This window comes from Eretmochelys imbricata, chromosome 7, assembly GCF_965152235.1.
Source record: "Eretmochelys imbricata isolate rEreImb1 chromosome 7, rEreImb1.hap1, whole genome shotgun sequence".
In the NCBI taxonomy this organism is placed as follows: Eukaryota; Metazoa; Chordata; order Testudines; family Cheloniidae; genus Eretmochelys; species Eretmochelys imbricata.
Window position 1 is genome coordinate 89,725,148 of NC_135578.1, and position 24,143 is coordinate 89,749,290.

The 24,143-nt window shown below is 43.8% G+C and overlaps 1 protein-coding gene across 2 annotated transcripts in view; it reads right to left on the reverse strand.

Moving 5' to 3' along the window:
* PRKG1 (protein kinase cGMP-dependent 1) overlaps positions 1-24,143 on the reverse strand; it is an 860,670-nt gene that overhangs the window by 770,420 nt on the left and 66,107 nt on the right. The window contains exon 1 of one of the 2 annotated variants that reach the window (XM_077821743.1): positions 9,572-9,882. The exons of the other annotated variant lie outside the window; for it this stretch is intronic. Within the exon in view, the coding sequence (XP_077677869.1) occupies positions 9,572-9,882 (311 nt within the window). Of the gene's footprint in view, positions 1-9,571; positions 9,883-24,143 lie in introns of those variants that run through there. 2 annotated transcript variants of the gene reach the window in all.

The window sequence follows — 24,143 nt, forward strand, 5'->3', positions numbered from 1 at the left end:
GTTAGAAATGCTATCAAAGCCATAATTTACAGATTTGACTGGACAGTTAGGATGATGAACAGTATATCTCCAGAAGACTTCACACATTACCTGAAAAGGTATTACCCTTAGGCACAAGGCTTCATGCCACTGTGTCATGACTGTTCAAGAAAAATACCTGATATTTTCTTGAGCAAAGCATATTTATCACCTGCAAAATTGTGGCCAATTAACATGGAAATCACCCTCTCTCACTGTAATAGTTACATTGTAAAATATTTTAATTTAGAATAAAAGCATTATTTAAGGTAACTGTATAGAACTTTAATATTAAATGCATAACATAATGCATTAGACTACAATCATAGAATATCAGGGTTGGAAGGCATCTCAGGAGGTCATCTAGTCCAACCCCCTGCTCAGAGTAGGACCAATCCCCAACTAAATCATCCCAGCCAAGGCTTTGTCAAGCCTGACCTTCAAAACCTCAAAGGAAGGAGATTTCACCACCACCACCTCCCTAGATAACACATTCCAGTGCTTCACTGCCCTCCTAGTGAAAAAGTTTTTCCTAATATCCAACCTAAGCCTCCCCCACTGCAACTTGAGACCATTACTCTTCGTTCTGTCATCTGATACCACTGAAAACAGTCTAGATCCAGCCTCTTTGGAACCCCCTTTCAGGTAGTTGAAAGCAGCTATCAAATCCCCCCTCATTCTTCTCTTCCGCAGACTAAACAATCCCAGTTCCCTCAGCCTCTCCTCATAAGTCATGTGTTCCAGTCCCCTAATCATTTTTGTTGCCCTCCGCTGGATGCTTTCCAGTTTTTCCACATCCTTCTTGTAGTGTGGGGCCCCAAACTGGACACAGTACTCCAAATGAGGCCTCACCAATGCCCACGTCCCTCGATCTGCTGGCAATACCCCTACTTATACAGCCCAAAATGCTGTTAGCCTTCTTGGCAACAAGGGACACTGTTGACTCATATCCAGCTTCTCGTCCACTGTAATCCCTAGGTCCTTTTCTGCAGAACTGCTGCCTACTCGTTCGGCCCCTAGTCTGTCGCGGTGCAAGGGATTTCTCTGTCCTAAGTGCAGGACTCTGCATTTGCCCTTGTTGAACCTCATCAGATTTCTTTTGGCCCAAGCCTCTAATTTGTCTAGGTCGCTCTGGACCCTATCCCTACCTTCCAGCGTATCTACCACTCCTCCCAGTTTAGTGTCATCTGCAAACTTGCTGAGGGTGCAATCCACGCCATCCTCCAGATCATTAATGAAGATATTGAACAAAACCGGCCCCAGGATTGACCCTTGGGGCACTCCGCTTGATACCAGCTGCCAACTACACATGGAGCCGGTCATAAATATAAAGGGAAGGGTAACAACCTTCCTGTATACAGTACTATAAAAATCCCTCCTGGCCAGAGCACAAAATCCTTTTACCTGTAAAGGGTTAAGAAGCTCAGGTAATCCAGCTGGCACCTGACCAAAAGGATCAATAAGGGGACAAGATACTTTCAAATCGGGGGGTGATGGGGGGGGGGAGGTTTTGGTCTGTCTGTTCTGTGTGCTTGCTGGACACAGATCAAGGAAGCAAGCAATCCAATTCCATTAGAATTAGCAAGTACTAGCAAGGGAATGAGTTAGCTTATTTTTGTTTTGGCTTGTGATTTTCTCTGTGCTGGGCGGAAGGTGTATTCCTAGTTTTCTTTTTGTAACTTTAAAGTTTGGCCCAGAGGGAAATCCTCTGTGTTTTTGAATCTGATTGCCCTGTAAGATTATCTTCCATTCTAATTTTAGAGAGGTGTTTCTTTTACCTTTTTTTCTTTCTAATAAAGTTCTGTTTCTTTTAGAATCCGATTGGGGTTTTTTCAGGACACTAAAAAAAAAACAACACAAGGTTGGTCTGTGCTCATCTTGTTTATTCTCAAGCCTCCCCAAGAAAGGGGGTGTGGGGGCTTGGGGGGATATTACGGGGGAGTAGGAACTCCAAGTGGTCTTTTCCCTGAGTTTGTCTAAATCACTTGGTGGTGGCAGCGTTACCTAATCCAAGGTACAAGAGAGAATTTGTGCCTTGGGAGTTTTTAACCTAAATGGTAGAAATAAGCTTAGTGGGTCTCTCATGTGAGTCCCCATGTCTGTACACTAGAGTTTAGAGTGGGGAGGGAACCCTGACAGAGCCATTGATTACTACCCATTGAGCCCGACAATCTAGCCAGCTTTCTATCCACCTTATCGTCCATTATCACCAACATGTACAGAAAAAAACAAACCAGTGATCCATGGGATGAGGAAGTAAGCTTGAATTATTAGAAACACTAGATATATTAAAACTTTGCCAGGTTCTCTATATTTTACGATACCCTGCACAAATTCAGAACTTGTTTTGCTTCAAGTCAAATCACTTCCACAAGCTTTACAGTCAATTTATTGACCACACAGTTTAATGTGATAAATCCTAAATCTGGTAATATTATCTGAAAATCACAAGGCAGGGTCCTGTGGGTTTTCTAGTGCTTTGACAGTCATTCAGATTCCTTCACACCAAATTGCTGGAGAATAAAATGTTAAATTAGAAACTAAGATTACCTATCCAAATTCATGTGATTTTATCCATGACATTTAGGTACAACAAATGTGTGACAAACATTTATTCCTAATAAATTTATTTTTCCTTAGGATTAACGTCCCTCTGTAATTAACGCCTCTGGTACTCCAGACATCCTTATTACATCTACTGTGCTTTACGTGCTATATAGCTGCTGAATACATTTTCATATGCTAAGACAGAGAGGAAAATAATACTTTGCTACTGACATTGATTAGATTAAGCTTATTTTCATCAGAGGTATTTGCAATTATATTAAACATGCATCTCGCATATAAAGCCTTTCCTTTTGCCATTCTTAGCCCTAAGAAATTATTAAATTACACGTTTAAAGGGGCCCTATCAGAAACAATTAGAAGTGTCTAACCATTTATCAAAGAATTTACAGTAAGAGGGAGAGATAAGCTACCAGTACCCTCCATCAGCCTGAATCCAGAAATGAAGAGGGCTGGTGAGGTGGCGGCAACTGGGCCAGAGCTTCAATGGAAGTTCAGAGATATACAGCCTTGGGGGTGAGAGGAGGGAGTAAAAGATGTATATACCTGGATTCTGCCAGTTTCGGGCCTCACTTTCCCAAATTCTATGGGATCGAAAACAAGAGTCACTCCTACTCTCCCAGAAAAATAGGGACCTCGGTGTGTTGGGGGCACAAGAGTGCGGCCAAAAATGCCTATCCAGAACCTGGATATGAGCAATTTCTTTTTGCCCTAACCCCCAAACTATGCAAGCTAAATAGTAAACAAGTGTAGCTGCTCTTACTTCACTGTAGAACTGGGAGCCACAGCCAGCTTTTAGCCTGTGTGCCAGGGTCAAAAACATGTTTTTCATGTGGTAGGAATGGTTACACAGGTTTTCTAAACACCAGAATTTGAAGCAAAAGTTTGCGTAGCTCCAGCTTGGATTAGGTGCTGGACCCATTTTTTGGTGGGGGAGTGGGTGGAGGTGGGAAGGGGGCTGTATTGAGCAGAGCTGTGGCAAGGTCCAGATTTCCCCCTCCCGCCCCCCTTCTGTGCAGTAGGACTGGGGCAGCAAGACTTGTTCCCTGTATTTTTATTGTACAATTTGAAGGGGGGGGGGGGAGAGGGAGGAGAAAATTGACACTACAATATCGGACTAGACCCAGGTAGTTAGTCTCTTCCCAGGTGTCGCCACCTCCCCTAGTCACTGCTGCTCGTTCGTTTCCGTCGCGCCTCGCAGAGCGGTGAGATCGACTAACAATATGAACCCGGATGTTTGTAATTAACCAGACAAGGGCGGGTGGGGGGCGGACTGGGCTTGAGGGCGGGGGGGTGTCTCTCTCTTTTCTGCTTGTCTCTCTACTGGAGCCGTCTGTTTCAATTCGAGATCCACTGTTGAGCTCCGGCTATTTGCCTTAAAAGGAAAAATATCTATGGAAAAACTTCAGCTGGCTGGGAAGACGATGGCCGGGGGGGGGGGGGGGGGGGGAGAGAAGGCTGTTACAGTCTGGAGCTGCGAGGGGTGGACGTCTTCCTACGATGCAACCTAGTAGTCACCATCGCAAATACCCAGGAGCTGCGTCGTAGGGGAAACGCTGCCCCCCCCCACCCAGCAAAGAGGGGAATTAGCCGCTGCAGGATACTGATGACTTGCAAATACAGTACAAGCGGGGCAGGTCTGAAGGGAGCTTTGAATGTGTGCAACCTTCTCCCCAAACTTCCCCACAAAACAGGCCAGGTCTCCTGTACTTCCCCGCCCACGACCATACCTTTAGGTAACCCAGGTGTCCAAGCTGAGGTGGGGGTGGAAATACCAGTATCCCCTCTCTCGCTCTGCTCCCCATCCTCAGCGCCTCCCTCTTCCCATTCTACACACACACAGTTCAGGTCGACTCAGCAGGAGAGTCTGGGACCTGCCGACCCCTTCAAACACTTCCACAAATGCTAGTTTCCGGTCTTAAAGAGCTATTCTATTGCAGAGAGACAAAGGGAAGCCTTCCTGGGACTGTCTCACCTGCTACTGCTCCCCCCCATCACACGTTAGCTGTGGGAGGGGTTGTGAAATCTACCGAGAACATTCCCAGGCACTGTCCTTCAGACTGAATAGTTGAAATATCTTGCAGGCAGCCGAGCCCCCAGCATACCGGATACTAACAGGAGAGAGCAGGGGGAGGCAGCAGCAGCTGCTAACCAATTCAGACTGGAATTTCAAGCACCAAAGCTAGGATTGCATAACTGGCTCGCCCTCGAAGCCTGGGGTGCCGCTTTCGCTGCGGGCTTGTTGCCTATAAGCTGTAAAGCGGCGTTCCGCTGCCAGCGCGCGCGGCTGGGCTGACGGGCGAACACAGCCAATTCATGGGCCTGGGCAGGCACCTAGAGGAGAGATGGCGAAGAGACCCGCAGGCGAGCGTTAGACACTGGTTGCTAGGATACTGTGGAGATCCTCCATTGCTAGGCCGACAAGGAAAAAAAAAAAAAAAAAGTGCCAGGCCTTCGCAGCCAACAGCAACAATAGAAACAGAGTCTGCTTCCCTCTGACCCCCTCCCCTCCACCCCCATCAGGAAACCAAATCCTAGTCTTCAGCGAAACAAGGAACACAAGCCTGGAAATGGGGCCCCAGCAGCCAGAGTAAACTGCCATTTGTATTCTAGTGGCAGCAGCTAGTGCCTCTGTATTAAAGGATCTGTTAGTGTTTCCATTATAAACCCCCTTTTCTGGGGTACAGAATTTGGCTGCCCCTCAAACTATCCCGCTACCTCCTCTCAAAAGAGCCTATTGATGTCTTCATTGTCCTAGTGTCCATGGAAGAACTGAAAGGAGTTGGAGGATTTTCTCCTAAATGGCTATTAATGAATAAGTAAATTAAACACATAACTACACTTCTACCTAGAACTGCAGGGAAACGCAATAACTGCTGCAAACCTTGAGCCAAACAGTGCGAAATATAGAAGGCATGCTGCCCTTCACCTCATGTTAATGATTCCTGTCTTTTATTAAAGCCATGTGATCTCTACTAATTGTAAGAGGGTTATGGACATGCTGCAAGGGTTATACAGCACTGAAACAATTAATAGGATGAGATGTGTAAGGTTTCACAATGGAATTAGTACTCTGTGGAATGATGTATTTTAAAATACAATCCCTTTTCCTCCTGAAGAGATGCAACAATCTTCTCAGTCAAACGTTACAGTCACTCAAAAGTACACATTATAGTTACATTCTTAAACTATTGAAAAAATTCAACCAAACTACAGCAGGAAATCACTCCCTTACCTAAAGAGGCCAGAGAGAATTAGAAGTGCACTCTTGCGAATTAGTTTCCTAAATAAAAGGATGCCAGCAAAGTACCTTATTTTGGTATGATTTCATGACACACACACCCTCCCCCCGTCAATATTTGGATAACACAGTGAATTACATATCTTATTTCTGACTCTCACAACTGGATCTGAATTGCCCTTAACCTTGAAGGGAAAGTGGTTCTTATGCAAGATAATATTTCTGTAAACTCTGAATGGCGCTTTCTAAACCACCTTTTTCTTTAAAAAAAGAAGAAAAATAAGCCACAATTACTAAACTTGACCTGGTTGTACACAGGGCCTGCAGACTTGGAATTAACTTTTTAAAAGTGATATGACTGGTGTGTTGGTTTATTAGATTTAGACAAAGGTGCTGTATATACACTACACAGATATTTAAAAATATCTCCACACAAGATGTGCTCACATTCACTTGCTTAAAAGGTGGTCATTTAAACCTATGTATATAAAACAATCTGGATATTCATAATCAATAACCCAATTATTTAAGGTTTCAGAGTAGCAGCCCTGTTAGTCTGTAGCCGCAAAAAGAAAAAAAGAGTACTTGTGGCACCTTAGAGACTAACTAATTTATCTGAGCATAAACTTTCCTGATCTTGTATTACCTATCAGAGTTATTGCATTATGTCACTTTCCAAGAACCACTTCAGTGAATGTATAGCTCACTTTCAAACTTCCAGATCTGTTAGCCACTTTGTTTTTCACTTCAGCCAGACTGAGGGACAGCGCAGACCTATATTATTCCTTGCTTATTATGCTTCACTGACACAAATAAAAAGAGAGTCTTCAAAGGCTTTTCTATGGGAAATCCGATACAGACTGGAATGAATACAAGGGCCACGTGTCAAACTGCTGGAGTGCCCTGCTTCATACTTCCCACATCGGAAAAAGTAGTACAAGAATGGCCTAAACAACCCATAAGCCATGTTGTTGTGAGAAATCCCCCCACCACCACCACCACCACCTTCCTTTCACTAACCGCTCATACCGTAAGGAAAATGTCAGCTACAAACATCAGACAGATATGACTTAATGAGGCCCCTCTCCCCTTCCAGCCTTTGACTAGCTTTAGTGGGGGGGGGGGGGGGGGGGAGAGACTTCCCAGAAGCAGGGATTCTGAGTTTTAACTCTTAATGAGACACATTTGATGGTTACAGACCAGACAAATACATTTGGACACGTCAAATAATAAAACAAAACATTAGGCAAGCAGTGAACTGAATCTAACAGAAAGAGGCTAGCCTATTGTAATGTGTACAAGAGACTCAATGCTAGCTTTTAGTATTGGGTATATATTTTACTTAGGAGATATTTCCTCTAGCAGATTTGCTTCACCCACACAAATTCCTACTCACCTTATGGTCTAGGAGAATGTTCTAAGTTAAGATATTGAACTGCAAACCTTTTTTATATATCAAAAATGAAAAATTTCCAAAATGACTTAAAAATAATCGTGCTGATAACACATTAAACTGCATGTGGTGTTCTGATATAAGACATGAATTAAAGAGTATACAAGCTTTTTCGTGATTATGAGACCAAAACACATCAACATTTATTGGGGAGTGAAAAAGATATTAAGCACTGTATGGAGGATAGTGTCTCTCTTCCATACGTGCTCAGTTTTCTCACTTAAACCAATTTGCATAGTCTGTGACGGCAAGTGTAAAACAAGGATAGATGATCTCCCAATTTTATTTAAAGCTTGAAAGAGATTTATTGCAACTGTCCCTTCATCTAGTGTGTTGACAACCAAAACAGCACAGTGGCGAAAGTCACAGGAGTAGCTTTCTCCCCTCCTGAAAAAGCTCGCAAGCGCGGGGAGGAGTAATATCAAGAAAGGCAGGGCGTTACTCAGAACGTGAGTCTGATGGAAACCTGCGCATTGTTTTCAACCTTAGGCTCTTCCCCATTTGTCCTGTAGTTGGGCAGGTAAGGAACTCCCCACACCTGTCACTCACCCACCAACTTCACCTCACCTCTCACTCTACATTACACCGTCAGCAGAGCTTTGATCGGCTATATTTTTCGTTGACAAGAGGTCTCTTATTGGTGTTGATCGTTGTTCACCCCAAACTAATTATCTCTCATTTTATCTTTTAACAAATTTAATTGCTTGATATTTATTACTCCAAAGCCCTCCATAAAATGCCACAGAACTATCCAGGGAACTGTTAGGCACATTTGGCTAAGAAGAAGGTGATAAACTAAGTAGACAAGGCCACATGCCTCATTAGATACACAGGTATGTCTGCCAATACCTTACAAGACTAAGTTAGAAGTGGGGTGAGAACTTGTGTCGCCAAGTAAGCGTTATTAGCTGAGCTACAAAAACTGCTCTTGGAGCTCAAATATCAGCAGACACTCCCTTCTAAACAGCATCCGCAAATACCTACAGTCCCTGCCCCGTCAAACTATGAACACCTTCTCTCACTCCAGACTGAAGGGGAGATGCTGCATGAGGAGCACCAGTGAAAACACTTTACACACCCGAACCAAGGACGACTGCCAAGTTTTCAGCAGTCAAGTTACAGCTAGAGCAGTCTAGTTACAAAATGATGTAGACAAAGACTATTGCGGATGGAAATAAAACCAAAAAAGCAAGGAAACAAAAACTCTTCCCCTCAGCCCTTCACTCCTGTTGCGCATAGACAGTGTAGGAGTTTCCCAGTGCCGCATGACAACATCTGCTCCAATACTTAGCCATAATTGGCTCAGTGTATACATGCAACGCAACTTTTAACCTCGGAATTTCCTTGGTTGAGACACTTGTATCACAACCTCGGTGATGACTGAAATGCAGTATAGCGACTCTTGCGTGTCGGATTTATATTTTAAATCTCCTCTAGTAGTTCGGTAGGCTTGGCTGCTAAGCTGCAGCCAGGAGCCAATTTTTATATCCAAGTTCTGCGTCCCGGAGGATGATGTTTAAACCTAAAAATGTGCAAACTTAGCTACCTGACAACAGCGCCAGCAGCCACAGCTCAGATACAGCCTTGACCCCAGGAAACATGCAAAGCAGTTGTGCAGAGCGCTATGAAACCAGTAACACTAAGGATCTGCGTCAGATAAGACCTTTACAAACCCCACACTTGTCAGATGCAATACCAAATTAAAAAAAGAAAGAAAGAAATCACGAGACTGGATTTGCCTGTCAAATTCTGGGTGCTAACTATAGCAGCTCAGGAATTAGCAACACCTTTCTTAGAGGGGAAAAATAATCAGGAGAGTCAATTCTGTTTTGCTTCATAGAGTTGAAACGCCAACCATTCAGCAATGCGGACAAATTCAGGGCAGAAGCCATGAGCACAAAAACAGACATAAAAACGTACCACATTGGAAAAGACAGTCTGATGAAGCAGGCGTTAGCGGGGTTTTTTTTTTTTTTTTTTTGGAAGGGCAATTTCACCCCAGTAATAGGGAGAATGCGCTTTCCCCCTTCACGGTCTAGGAACTCTGCTCACAGTGGGTTCGGGAATACCTGGACCTCTGACAAAGACACCACGGAATAGGGATGCGAGCAGTTACCGTGGCTGAAGAAATGTGGGCAGCCCAAGAGAAGCGTTAGGAGGAATATTTCTGAGAATGAGAACAGAAATGGAAAGCAGAAGGTGCAGGACTCGTCTAAACAAGTGGATGGACAGACAATACAGAGACCATTCAACTACCAAAGACAGGATGTACACAACGCTTAAACCCTGCTTACTGTGGGCTCTTGGGGTAGAAGGGAAGGGTGACATGGCTGAGATCCTGGATGTCAAATGCGGTGGGCTCGGCTGAAATTGCCTGCCTCTTGGTCCTGTGTTCCCCCTGCAGGGTGCTGGAGGTTTGCTGCTGCGCCTGCTGGGTGGCGGGCCGGATCACCGAGCGGTACTTGTCCAGCTCGTTTTGTAGTTTCTGGATCAGTTCGTCCTTCTGATCCAACTCCAGCTCCAGCTCGTCTATGAGAGCATCCCGCTGCCTCAGCTCCTCGATTTTCTCCTGCAGCGCGTACTGTAAATCCCGCAAAGTGCCCATACTCCTCCTCGGGCCAGGGGCGCCTTCCTCCGCAGCCGGTCTCTCCCCCGCTCCCAGCAACTTTCCCCGAAGTAGCCGCAGCTTCCCACTTCAGCCAACTTTGCCGATCGCTCCCGCTCGACCTGCCGCCGGCAGATTCCGCTCGCCCTTTAAACACGCCTCCAGCCTGCGCCGGCTGGCTGGGCGATTTGGCAGCGAGCCGCGCTTGAGCTACGGAAGGAGGATTAGAGACATAATCTTAAACGGAACCCCACCGGCACCACTCTACCGGAGGCTGGGTTGTTAAGGGTGATTTCGATCTGCCTGCGTCAGGCTAGACTGGAGAGAGCCAGAGCCAGAGCCAGAGCCAGAGCGGGGCGGGGGAGACCGAGAGAAAGGGGCGTCTGCAGGGTGCCGCTGCACATGCACGGCCCCTAGGACTGTGGCACTGGTAGGGCTGCTTGAAGGCTAGCGAGGTTTCCGAGCCTCTGCCCCGACACTGTTTTGGAAGCGGGGGCATCAGAAGGTGATTTTGCATTCCAGCCGCTTAATGCTCAATGCCACGTTTTCGGGGCACGTCCGGCAGCCGACAGGGCTGCAGTTCGCTACACTCTTGAGGTTCCACCCGTTACACTTCCTCAAATAAAGAAATACATCATCAGGCTGCTAAATCTACTCCAACTGCAGAAAAAAAATCTTCGCGACTTGATCTGTTTCTACCCAGTACAGTTACAGTGTAGGATCTCTTTGCTTCCCCCTTTCCTAGGCATTCAGATTTTACAGCCATCACTTTGTTCATTAATTCACTGTCGTTACAACTATTAGAAATAAGCAACTACGGTTAATGTTTCACAGTCCAGTAACTCGGTTTTAAATTTAGAAGAAACTTAAACTCTCATTTAGCCTGAAACAGACTGCTAAGCAGAAGATCCGCTCATAGTGTTACTGAGGGTGCCTATTAGATCTTGCAGGGGTTTGGCCCACATCCCAAATTGCACAGCATGAATAGGGAACAGGTATAACCACTCCTACTGCATCCCCCACCCCCCCCAAAAAAAAAGTGTGTACGCTGGTGCATGGATGCTTCAAAAAAAAAAAAATTGACATCACTTGAATCTTGGTGGATTCTGCTGGTGCTGGGCACCAATCCCCAAAATACCACTACATGAATAGAGAACAAGCCACTTGGTACATAAAAGTTTCTGGACTCTGATGCATTCCAAGAGAATAAGGGTATAAAAATGTTCCAGTAGCTGTATCCAGGCAGTTTTTATCCCTCATCTCCCAAATTCCACCGCATCCGTAGAGAATGAGTGTTATTCTACTGCATTTAAAAAAAAAAAAAAAAAAAGCCAGACCAAACCAAATTCCAACTGAACAACAGTGCAAAGAACCTGGCATCTTGGTCCTGCCAATTTTTGACAACAACCACCCCATTTCCACTGTCCAGTAAAGTCACAAAATCCTTTGGCCCTAAATCCCCATACTGTAAGTCAAAAAAAAACTTGGCTATACCCTGCTGGATCTAGGTGTCTATTTGGATTTTTCACATGTTCATGTGCCAGGATGTATCAGATGATATTTTTATAATGGAATCCGAGCAGACACACTTGGCTTCTACATGTGCAATAGAACTTTCTCCAGATCTAGCAAAACCCAGGCACAAAATGTGTGTTTTAGCTTTGTCTTGCAAATGATGTGCTGGAGCATAGATTTTCTTGTCTAGTAGAGCAATGATATAGGTTTGGACAGTACAACTTGGGGGTTGGTGCCAAAAATGGCAGGATCCAGCAGGGCTCCATGCACAGGCAGCACTTGTGCTCTATGGCAATTATACAATTTCAGGGTTTAGGGACAGAAGTTGCCGAGATCCAGGTACTGGATGTGAGTTTTTGCAGCCCTCATGTACCAAGATGTGGTATGGTTCAGTTTTTGTCAGTGCAGTAGAAGTGGCTACATCTGTTCTCCTTTTAGGCATTAGAATTTTGGGGCAAGGCTCCAAAATTAGTAGAATATAGCAGGGGTAGGGTGCCACAAATGGATGTTTGAGCCCTGACATCTTACCGCATGAGTGCTGCAAACTTTTTGTGTGTGGTAGGAGTGGCTAGACTTGTTCCCTCTTTTGAAAGTATAATTCAGGGCACATGATTGAAAATATACAAGATACAACAAACTGCAGATGGATCCAGTTTTTAATCTTTTTCTGTTGTTGATTACAGTCATTTGACTGACTCCACGGTCCCAGCTTTCCACCTGCTGATGGTCTCTATAATATTAAGAAGAATGAAGAGCTGGGGGGGGAGGAGGGGGGAAATACTTCAGAAATCCTGTATGCAAGCTATTGTTTTAAAGGGCTGGACACTTACCATAAATATTTTGTGAGCCTCTGTGCTGCTTGAATATATTTGGTCCCCTCTATAATTTTCAAGGAACAACTTTGGGTTACACGTAATGTTCAAATACCATTTCAAATAAATATACAGCAGTTTAAATCTTTTGACTGCATTTGTGTTAAACCCAAAAGTGATGCAATTTAATTTGTCTTTGCAAAATATGGACATTTTCTAAAGTGCTTTAACTTCAGAACCAATTGTGCTGCATATTTTACCCCACTTAAATAAAACCTGCACAATTTACTAAGATTCACAACACCCAATACTATCACAATATTTCAATTTTAAAGTTAAGCAGATATACTCTGTTTACAAACTAGAAACCAATGTTAAAATGGATGTAGTATGTGTTTATTTTTCATTTTCTTCTCTATCAAATTGGACACGGACACCTAGATAATGGATTAAGGCTGTTGACTCAAGCCAAGACTTCAAAACAATTGTTACACAAAATGAAAATTGTTCTATATAACTTTTGAGTAATAATAACAAAGCTACATAAAATTATTTTATTTAGATTTCATTAACAGTGCATAACCTACAATCTAGATATCTGTATTTTACTTGTAAGAGAAAAGACATCCATGAAATTACACTAGATCAATAATGCTGGCAAAGGTGTAGAAGGTCAGGACTGATGTGTTTTATGAAGCATCATACGCACCATGCTCTGAAATAAGTTGACAGCAATGGTTATAAAAGTGCACACATCTTCTGCTTACTCTGTTGCTTAAGCCATTGCTATTGGCTTCTCATTTTTATGAGCAATAAAATTGGTTACTTTGAATTATTTCTAAAATAAAAAACATGATTATGCATAAAGGACAGGCTCTTGTGGTAGCCAAGGAAACCATGAGATCCAAAGACAGTCTGAGTGACACATTGCAGCAAACAAATAATGTAACAAATAAACGTAAGGATAATATTATCCCAAAGAATCCCAATGCACTTTACCAACTATCAGCCAAATCTTCCCAGGTGATCAGCTCTGAAGACTGTTGACATTAGCTTAATAGCATTTGTTTTCTAATGTCCTAAGGATACCAAAGGGCAATTGTGAAATCAGCATGTATCTCCTTTTTTGAATCTCCGGGGCAGCTTATGGGTTAGTGATCTCGTTTGTGTTCTCAGTGACAGTTGTCTTTGGGGGACCTGGAGGGCTGTCCCACTCAAAAATAATTTTTAAAAAATTCTACAAAAAAATGTGCTTGTCATGAGGCAGCCCCACCTAGAGCACCCTCCATGGCAGGCTGCACCATGACAGACACATGGAACTCAGTTTTCCTGTATCATAGACCCCACAAATAGTTTAAAGTGTTTTTCTGAGTATAAAGAGCCCTTGGAGAGTTAATTTATCAGAAGAGAAAACCCTGTGTATATGAAGTCCCAGCACTATAATCTAGGCAATAGATCTAATACAACCTCAACATCCCTGATCACACCTGGCTCTCTGACACAGCCACAGCAGCACTCACCGTGCCCGGGCTGTTCATTGTAGTCTTCTCCAATCCTTCTACCAGGGAAGCCACTCCAGCCCTTCCAATTGGAGTACAAGCCTGCTCTTCCTACAGGAACCCCCACAGCCTCTTGGCTAGGAGTATCCCTCACTCACCCTGGCTTTCTGGTGGTTCCTCTGGGTCCAGCTCTCCAGCCCTGGAAATGTAAGTGGGTAAGTTCCTTCACTGCTCCCCACCTTCAGCCCTCAAAAGCTGTTAGCTCCAGCTTAAAGCCATCATCCCTTGTTTATTTTCAGGCTTCAGTCCTTTCCAGCCTTTGCTCTCTGTGGCTCAGGAAGGACAGCAAACTGCCCCTTCACTGGTTTCTTAGGCCCTAGCCCTTTTCAGCCTTCTCCCATTGGCTTTAGCCCTTAAAAGTCAGCCAGCTGGCCCCTCCACTGTCTTCCCACTCATTCCTTTTTTTCGAGACAGCTTTTCTGCTCTCTGCAGTTTTCCACACAGACTTCCTTGATTCTCCTGATTTTTCTTGGCTGACTCACTAGAATTCTCACTCACTGGGTCACTCCCTAATCTTTTATAGCCTCCAGTTGCTGCCCCATCTTCTTAATTGGCCAGACAGGGAGCACCTGTTCCAGTACAGGGGTGCCAGACCTGCTTCATTTACAGGGGCCAGCCACCTTATCACAGTGCTTTAATCCCAATTCTCTGTGCATTTCGTAAGTATTAATTGAATAATTTAATGCTTCTATTTTCCAGTTGAGGAATCCTTGTGAGGCACCTACCTTAGAGCTCCATAGTGTAGAGCAAACCACAGTAGAAGAATGAGGCACACAAACAAAAGGGCCTACAGTTAATGAGTTTATGTGCAGCTACGTACCCCAAGGTAAAATTCTGATTTTAGAGTGGCCAATTAGTTTCCCTTAAGTATCTGCTCTAGATGCTGCACACATTAAATGCTGCCATACTCTCATAGGTAAGGCAATGATCAAATGAATGAAAACAAAAAGGCAATTTATACACAAGAAGGCTGCAACTTCTTTGAGGAACAGAACCAATTCTAGCTGTAATCTATCTATCTTTGGCAGTGTAAATCTTTGTAAGAGTAAGTGTTCTTGTGGATCCCCCAAGTCTATTTCAGATCACATAGCTGTAATTTCATGTCCAAAAGGGCTAGCACCCAGAAACATACCCATTATCTAACAAGACTTCCAATCTTTGGCCCGAAAGAATGAGCCCACCTCTGTTCCTGAAAGTAGGGATTATACATCCCTTTAAAGTTGGATGGTCCTTATTTTCCTAGCTCCTGCACCAGGATTCAGAATAGTCGTTATATTCCTAGCTCCTCTGTTTTAAATGGCATTGCTACTAATCCTTCTGCAAAGATCATCTGTCAACAGCCGCAGCTAGCACTTCCACTTAACGGCCATCCTCCAGATTGAAGACAGATATTTTAAAACCCTTCAATCAAAATGAAAATATGCACCTCTCAATGATCAGATTTGACACCATCAGGCTGGAACAAGCCAGAGTAGCTGAGAGGTACCCCCAGGAGCCAGAGCTGCATGGAGCTGCACGGTTTATGCATGTCTAAATATCCTCCTCCAGCTGGGGATATTTTTTCTGGTTTAATCCACTGCAGTCCTGTTACTGGCTCCTCTCCAAACTATTTGTAGGAGGAGATCAGACTACAGTTTTAAGTAGGAAGCAGGGTTTATGAGATCTGAACTGCTGGGAGTTTATAGGACATTTTCCCACAAGCAGTAGAAATACGGATACACAATGCCAGAGTTCTGTAAATAAATATCACATGTATCTCTAACTACCAATAGAACAGAACCACTTATGAAATGGAATACATTACTATTTAACAGTGTACAGCAACACCACATTACAGTTTAAGTCAAGAACTGAAGAGCAAGCCCTATTAAAACTACTGGTGGAAATTCAGATAAGTAGTGTGTAAGTAAACTGGAATTTGATTCACACTGGAATTCTAGCAATCAAAAGTGCTATATGATCTTTGGTGACAAGTGGTCATTAGTTTTACATTTCATCAGAAAAGATGCATTCTGTCCCATCTGAGAGATGATACCTTCAGCTTCACACTGCTCCCTTATATCATTATTCTGGGGTATTGACTCAGAGGAAAGAGTGCCACCTACTGAAACACCAACACCATTCCCCTGCATATGAGTTTTTCCTGAAGTCTCCAAGGAGGGGCTAACCAAACCTGACCTGGTTTGGTTTAGGTAATGTGAGAAGATCACAGTCCAAGATGTTATGTCTGCAAATTATCATTACATCCTTAAATTAATAAAGTCTACAAAGGTTAGATTCAGGATACCAACAGGACTAAAAAAAACAAGTAGGAGAAAGAAAGCATGGAACCTGACCCTCAGTCTCTCCCTCTAGTGCACCTACACAGAGGGTATCCAGAATGTCTGTGTTTTCTCTCCTCCAGCACAAATGGGGTATGGGGGGAGGGGTCAGCAAGGTCATGGGCACTCCACACCCTAGAGGAGGCATGGTCAGGTGGGTTTGGCTCTGGCTCTGTTCCCTGTGCACATTTTCTTGTAAATGGAGGATAGTACTGGGGGGTGGGGGGGAGAAGCACACATTATGCCTTATAAAACAGTGTAGCATTGTCATTTCTGAGCATATTCCCCAGTGCTCTCAGAAGCATTCTGTCTGCTTGTGTCCTTCACAGAATGCCTCCAGCAACTCCCATTCAGGCTCTACATCCCCCCCCCCCCGCTCCGCTGCTACAGCACAGCACAGCCTCTCAAAGGTATAAGAGAGCCATACAATATGAATCAAATTAATGAACTAGGAATCAATTCAACTCTAGGAGTTAATAGTGGGGCTTCTGTAGTTACTGGTTCATAGAAGTCTACTTTACTAAGACTAAGTTACAATAACTCTCACCCTTTTTAATGATGGCAGGCAGTGTATTTTTCCTTTTTCTCTCCTAAATAAACATCAGTAGTTCATGATATTTATGATTGAGGAAGTTTCTGGACTTTTTTCCTTTTCCCAGTAAGCGCTATTAAATGAATATATGGCCAATACAAAAACTAAAGTCCACTCCCTCCTCCACTTGGAGGAACAAGAAAGAGAGAACACAGCTGTCCAGAAAAGCTAGAATCTTTTGCACTGAACAGTGCACCTTAAACACCAATGATTCTTATGTGCTTGAAATCATGTCAGTGTCTCATGATTGAATGTTATCTTATGGTTGTAGGGGGATTCAAGGTCCTTTTTTAGTATGTGAATTCTTTCAAAAAGAAAAGGAGTACTTGTGGCACCTTCGAGTTTATTTATTTATTTATTTGAGCATAAGCTTTCATGAGCTACAGCTCACTTCATTGGATGCATGCACTGGAAAATACAGTGGGGAGATTTTATATACACAGAGAACATGAAACAATGGGTGGTACCATACACACTGTAACAAGAGTGATCAGGTAAGGTGAGCTATTACCAGCAGGAGAGAAAAAAAAACCTTTTGTAGTGATAATCAAGGTGGGCCATTTCCAGCACTTTACAAAGAACAGTAGGAGGGGAAATAAACAAGGGGAAATAGTTTTACTTTTGTAATGACAGATCCACTCCCAGTCTTTATTCAAGCCTAAATTAATTGTATCCAGTTTGCAAATTAATTCCAATTCAGCAGTCTCTAGTTGGAGTCTGTTTTTGAAGTTTTTTTGTTGAAGAATTGCAACTTTTATGTCTGTAATCAAGTGACCAAAGAGATTGAAGTGTTCTCCGACTGGTTTTTGAATGTTATAATTCTTGACGTCTGATTTGTGTCCATATATTCTTTTACTTAGAGACTGTCCAGTTTGGACAATGTACATGGCAGAGGGGCATTGTTGGCACATGATGGCATATATCACATTGGTAGATGCGCAGGTGAACGAGCCTCTGATAGTGTGGCTGATGTGATTAGGCCCTATGATGGTGTCCCCGAATAGATATGTGGACAGAGTTGGCAACGGGCTTTGTTGCAAGGGTAGGTTCCTGGGTTAGTGTTTTTGTTGTGTGGTTGCTGGTGAGTATTTGCTTCAGGTTGGGGGGCTGTCTGTAAGCAAGGACTGGTCTGTCTCCCAAGATCTGTGAGAGTGAGGGATCATTTTTCAGGATAGGTTGTAAATCTTTGATGATGCACTGGAGAGGTTTTAGTTGAGGGCTGAAGGTGACGGCTAGTGGCATTCTGTTATTTTCATTGTTGGGCCTGTCCTGTAGTAGGTGATTTCTGGGTACTCTTCTGGCTCTGTCAATCTGTTTCTTCACTTCAGCAGGTGGGTATTGTAGTTATAAGAACGCTTGATAGCCATTTTGTAGGTGTTTGTCTCTGTCTGAGGGGTTGGAGCAAATGCAGTTGTATCGTAGAGCTTGGCTGTAGACAATGGATCATGTGGTGTGGTCTGGATGAAAGCTGGAGGCATGTAGGCAAGCATAGCGGTCAGTTGGTTTCCGGCATAGGGTGGTGTTTATGTGACCATCGCTTATTAGCATTGTAGTGTCCAGGAAGTGGATCTCTTGTGTGGACTGGTCCAGGCTGAGGTTGATGGTGGGATGGAAATTGTTGAAATCATGGCGGAATTCCTCAAGGGCTTCTTTTCCTTGGGTCCCGATGATGAAGATGTCATCAACGTAGCGCAAGTAGAGTAGGGGCATTAGGGGACGAGAGCTGAGGAAGCGTTATTCTAAGTTAGCCATAAAAATGTTGGCATACTGTGGGGCCATGCGGGTACCTATAGCAGTGCCGCTAATTTGATGGTATACATTGTCCCCAAATGTGAAATAGTTATGGGTGAGGACAAAGTCACAAAGTTCAGCCACCAGGTTTGCAATGACATTATCGGGGATACTGTTCCTGATAGCGTGTAGTCCATCTTTGTGTGGAATGTTGGTGTAGAGGGCTTCTACACCCACAGTGGCCAGGATGGTGTTTTCAGGAAGATCACCAATGGATTGTAGTTTCCTCAGGAAGTCAGTGGTGTCTCGAAGGTAGCTGGGAGTGCTGCTAGTGTAGGGCCTGAGGAGGGAGTCTACATAGCCAGACAATCCTGCTGTCAGGGTGCTGTTCCTCACACGTTCTTGTCAACAGCTGGAAATGGCCCACCTTGATTATCACTACAAAAGGTCACCACCCCAGCTCCTGCTGGTAATAGCTCACCTTACCTGATCACTCTCGTGACAATGTGTATGGTAACACCCATTGTTTCATGTCCTCTGTGTATATAAAATCTCTCCATTGTGTTTTCCACTGCATGCATCCGATGAAGTGAGCTGTAGCTCATGAAAGCTTATGCTCAAATAAAGTGGTTAGTCTCTAAGGTGCCACAAGTCCTCCTGTTCTTTTCGCGGACACAGACTAACAGGGCTGCTACTCTGAAACCTGGATTCTTTCAGTTATCAAAAAGGAACAATTAGAGTCAGCACTTGTAAAGAACATGCAACTTTTCCAGTCTGCCAGCCCAGGAAAGTCACCCTGGTGCAAGGATCATTTTGAACAGATAAAACCAGACAATATGTGAGAAAAAAACCTCAAGATCTATTAAATTTAAAAAGAAAACCTGAACAAAAAAGCTTGCTGCAAAGAAAAAAGGAAAATAATAGTGCACTATATTATAACTAGTAATATACTTAGCTGTTGATATCATGTTACAGACATAACAGCAAAAATGAATGCCCATATCATGTAAGTGAAAAGATTTTACTACTTCATAATAGCACAAAATCATCTACGTAATAAATGGATTCTGCTTCTCTCACCTCACCCTATTCTGCAACAACAACAAAAAATCAGATTTAGATTTCTTGTATTCTTTTATGGACCTTTGAACCATAGAAGTTAGACACATGAATGACAGAAAGGATCCAAGAGGAAATTACTGCATTGGTGAGATTTTCTAAAAAGATTAAATACCCCCTTCAGCCTTTCTGGAGGTGAGCCTGCACCTGCAAATCCTGGTTTGGGGGCCGGAAGAACAGGAAACCGGGAACACTAAAAATACTGAAAGAATGAGGAGTACTTATGGCACGTTAGAGACTAACAAATTTATTTGAGTATAAACTTTCGTGGGCTAATTCCCACTTCATAAGATGCATGCAGTGGAAAATACAGTAGGAAGATTGATTACATATATATATACACACAAAGAACATGAAAAAATGGGGGTTGCCATACCAACTCTTAACAAGACCAATCGATTAAAGTGGGCTATTATCAGCAGGAGAAAAAAGCTTTTGTAGTGATAATCAGGATGGCCCTTTTCAAACAGTTGACAAGAAGGTGTGAGCAACAGTGGGGGGAAAATTAGCATGGGGAAATAGTTTTTAGATAGTGTAATGACTCATCCACTCCCAGTCTTTATTCAAGCCTAATTTAATGGTGTCCAATTTGCAGATTAATTCCAGTTCTGCTGTTTCTCTTTGGAGTCTGTTTTTGAAGTTTTTTTGTTGAAGAATTGCAACTTTTATGTCTGTAATCAAGTGACCAAAGAGATTGAAGTGTTCTCCGACTGGTTTTTGAATGTTATAATTCTTGACATCTGATTTGTGTCCATTTATTCTTTTGCATAGAGACAGTCCGGTTTGGTCAATGTACATGGTAGAGGGGCATTGCTGGCACATGATGGCATATATCACATTGGTAGATGCGCAGGTGAATGAGCCTCTGATAGTGTGATGTGATTAGGTCCTATGATGGTGTCACTTGAAGAGATATGTGGACAGAGTTGGCAATGGTTTTTGTTGCAAGGATAGGTTCCTGCGTTAGTGTTTTTGTTGTGTGGTGTGTGGTTGCTGGTGAGTATTTGCTTCAGGCCTGGGGGCTGTCTGTAAGCGAGGACTGGCCTATCTCCCAAGATCATTCTTTCTGCTGATACAGACTAACATGGCTACCACTCTGAAAACTAAAAATCCTGAGGCAAAACTGGCAAATTTCCTGAAGATGCATAAAATTTTAAAGTTGAGATATTTTAAACATGATATTAAAATATTTAAAATATTTTGTGAAGTGCCTGATGAAGCATTTTTATACACATTGAAGGATCCTATTATCCAGTCCTTCCCACAGAGCACCATAATTTTCCCCTCTGGGTTTTTTCTCTGACTAAGAAAAAGGCCCTAATCTGCCTTTGTGACTACAGAAGGCACAGATCCTCTGCAATCCACTTTGCCTCTGCAGTCACACAAGCTGTTTGCTTCTCCAGTGGCTCCTTCCACTTGAGAAATACTCATGTAATACCACCAAAGCACTTTTCTACCAGGGTCCCATAATCTTTCCCCCGTTCACCAGGGGCATTGTCTCTTTCTCTGCACCCATAAAACACTAACAAGGAAACGTTCAAGGTGCTCTGTGCGTGTTCAATGTCCCATGATGAGTAAGTAGGTTCCTCCCTGACTGGCAGGCTGTCAGGAAGATTGCTAAAGGACCAATCTGCCTAAAACACTCTACCAACTAACCCCTCTGTTAACAGGCTAGACATATCATCTAGGAACAGAAAAGGAGACACTCTTTTATTGGAAGATTTTTTTATAGTGCCACACTAACACTGAGGTTAAGACAAGCAGGGGGAAAAGAGAGTCCCCTTTAATTGGGAGAGTCTGTCAGAGACTAATGGGTCCGCCGCCTCCTCATCTGAGTGGAATTAGAAGCTTCCATTCTGTCCCCTATAGTTGGCAGATGAGTAGGATACCTCATCCAGATGTTTGCTGCTGTTGTTTAATGTCCTAAACGGACAACACCTAGTCTTTCTCCATTCTTTTGGGGCTGTGAAGCATTTGGAAGAGAATAATTCCCATTCCCTGCACAGCTACCTCATGGAGGCACAGGATAAAATGAACATAGAGAAGATTGTCAGCCCTTTCAGGGCCAGGAGATTCCACAGCCATCCAGCCTTGTTCTATAATCAGACCCAGCATGGAAGGGATCAGGTGATCCCTGTAAAGTCTTGGCAGAGGTACACTGCTGTATGAGAGAGATGGGCTGCTGAGATAGGCACTGAAGCAGGGTGATTGAAGGGAAGAGTGTGTCCTCTTTTCATCATAGAGAGAGGCAAGGGGAAATGATTCTGGGAGATATAGCCAATGATGAGCAGAAGAACAGCTCTGTTTTGATGTTTTGCTTAAGTTTGATGTTTGAAGAATAAAACTGTGCCCTGAAGGAAAGGACCGAAGAGACTCTGAGTGTGGGTCCCTTCCTGGGACCTGGAGGTAGGCCAGCAGCCTATACTTCCTAATAGAACAGGAGCACAACTGAATGAATTCCTTGATACTGAGCAACTGTATTCCTGCACCCCTGAGCTGAAGTTTTATTTACTTCCCCCCATAGGCGGTGGGTATGATAGGCTGGGGGAGACTGAGCCTCCCCAAACAGCCAAGTGTGGCTTTGCCCACACTCTACCCCCCAATTCCCATCCTGCTTCCCAATCTGTGGGTGGCTCTTCCCCTGTGCCATGGCCCCAGCTGGGGCCTGTACTGGGGCCATGCTGCCTGGCCTCCTGGCGCTCTGGGACTGCGCATGCTAGCCTGGGGCAGGGGCCAGTGGCCACAGTGGGGGGGAGGGAAGACCTCTGGGCTCCAGAGTGCAGGGGGCATGGAAGGGGCAGGGCCTAGGGCAGAAGGAGGAGGTCTGGAGGCTAGCCTCCCCGAGCCAGCATTTCACCCGATGCCCATGCTTCCGCCCTTCCCTCCGCCCCCAAGCACATAAGGCTGACTATGTGAATAAGTCAGTCCAGTGTAGAGCAGAGGTACATGGTGGTGTAAGATGGATCAGGTCACAGGCATCTTCAAAATGAGTGGGGAATTAGATACCTTAAATAATCTTTTGGGGGACATGTTAAGCATTCTGAATGCTACCAAAACAAGTTCTTACTGCTGTTTTCCACTTACTGCAGTCAGACATTGACTACATCCCTGCACAGATAAGCTCTTCTCAGTCCCAGGGCACAAACTGCTTACAGCAAAAGCACCACTTATAAATAAGGAAAACCCTGTAAGTGCCGCTTCCTTTTCCTTCCAGCTAAAGCTACTGACATATGAACCTAAGGACTGATGAAGTTAAATATAAGCCAAGTATATGTCACACTCTGATCGTCACGTACAGTCCTTTACAAGGGGTGAGGAGGGTATATGGGAGGCTGCAAAATGTGGAGGGCACTTGAAGGTGCAGGATCTGTGATAAGGGTAGGGAAGCCGGGCCTGCTCCTTGAAATTGGTTGTCCTGCCTCATTCAAGCCCCAATCAGACTCTCACATTCCATTTACCTTAATTCAGTCATCAGTGTGCAGGATGGATGGTGCTCAGATAATTTTTTATCTTGAGTAGTCAGTGTATGATCCTCTTCCTCATTCACTGTAATCATGCAGCCCCCCTCTCCCAAGGAACTCGGTAGGGGTTCCCCATAACTCAGTCCTTACAATCCTGCCTCATTTACTATCCATTCTGTACACAATAGCACAGAGATCTTGAGAAAAAATATTATGTGATCATGTAACTAAGTTGTGACCATAATGGCCTACAGAGCTCTGTGTCATTTAATGTGCATGTTACATCATATAGAATGAGGCATTTAGTAGAGCAGAGATTCCCTTGGAGCATTGCCTCATTCCATACTCACCTTTACAGTGTATGGAACAAGGCCTCCGACTGCTGGTCAGTGTTCAGAGAGCAGCACCCTGGGTAGACCTCCACCCATCTACTCTTTAGAGCATGGAGTACCCCATGTCATCCTAGATGATCCATTCCTTGCACTTAGCGAACACAAACACTGCCATTCTAGCAGCTCCCATCCAACTCAGGATGGGGAAGGCTTCCTGTACCTTCTCCCCCTCCTTCGCATTTCCGTACTAAAGCAACTCAATTCTTAGTCCTTTATATTTTTTTCATCAGGATGAAAACTGGATGATTAGTAACTCTACAGTTTGCATTTTAAATGAGAAATGTGAAAGATAAAAATCAGCACACAGTAGGTGGGGCAAGTATAAGTGAAAGCTTCATGCAGATCGCAAATTTTCCTTTGTAGAGATGAAAGAATCCTTACAGACAGGTAATGGCTTTGGCACAGGAGATAATTAAGTTAAACGATAAAGCTTATACAGCCAGTCATCTTTTCACATGCTAAAAGAGCATATTTCAAAATATTTTTATTAGGTTGTTCAGTGAAAAGGTTTGGCAATTATTGTACATGGACCATATGAGAGGACACCAGACTAGGACATATTCTCTTCTCTTTTCTGTCACTGTCCTGTATCTATGCCTCTGTTTCCCCTCCCACCCTTTGTCTGGCTTGTCTATTTAGATTGTAAGCTCTTCAGGACAGGGATTGTTTCCTAGGCTTTGTCTACACTACAGACTTTATGGTGGAACAGCTGTACCGCTGCAGCTGCGCTGCTGTAAGGTCTCCTGTGTCGCCACTTTA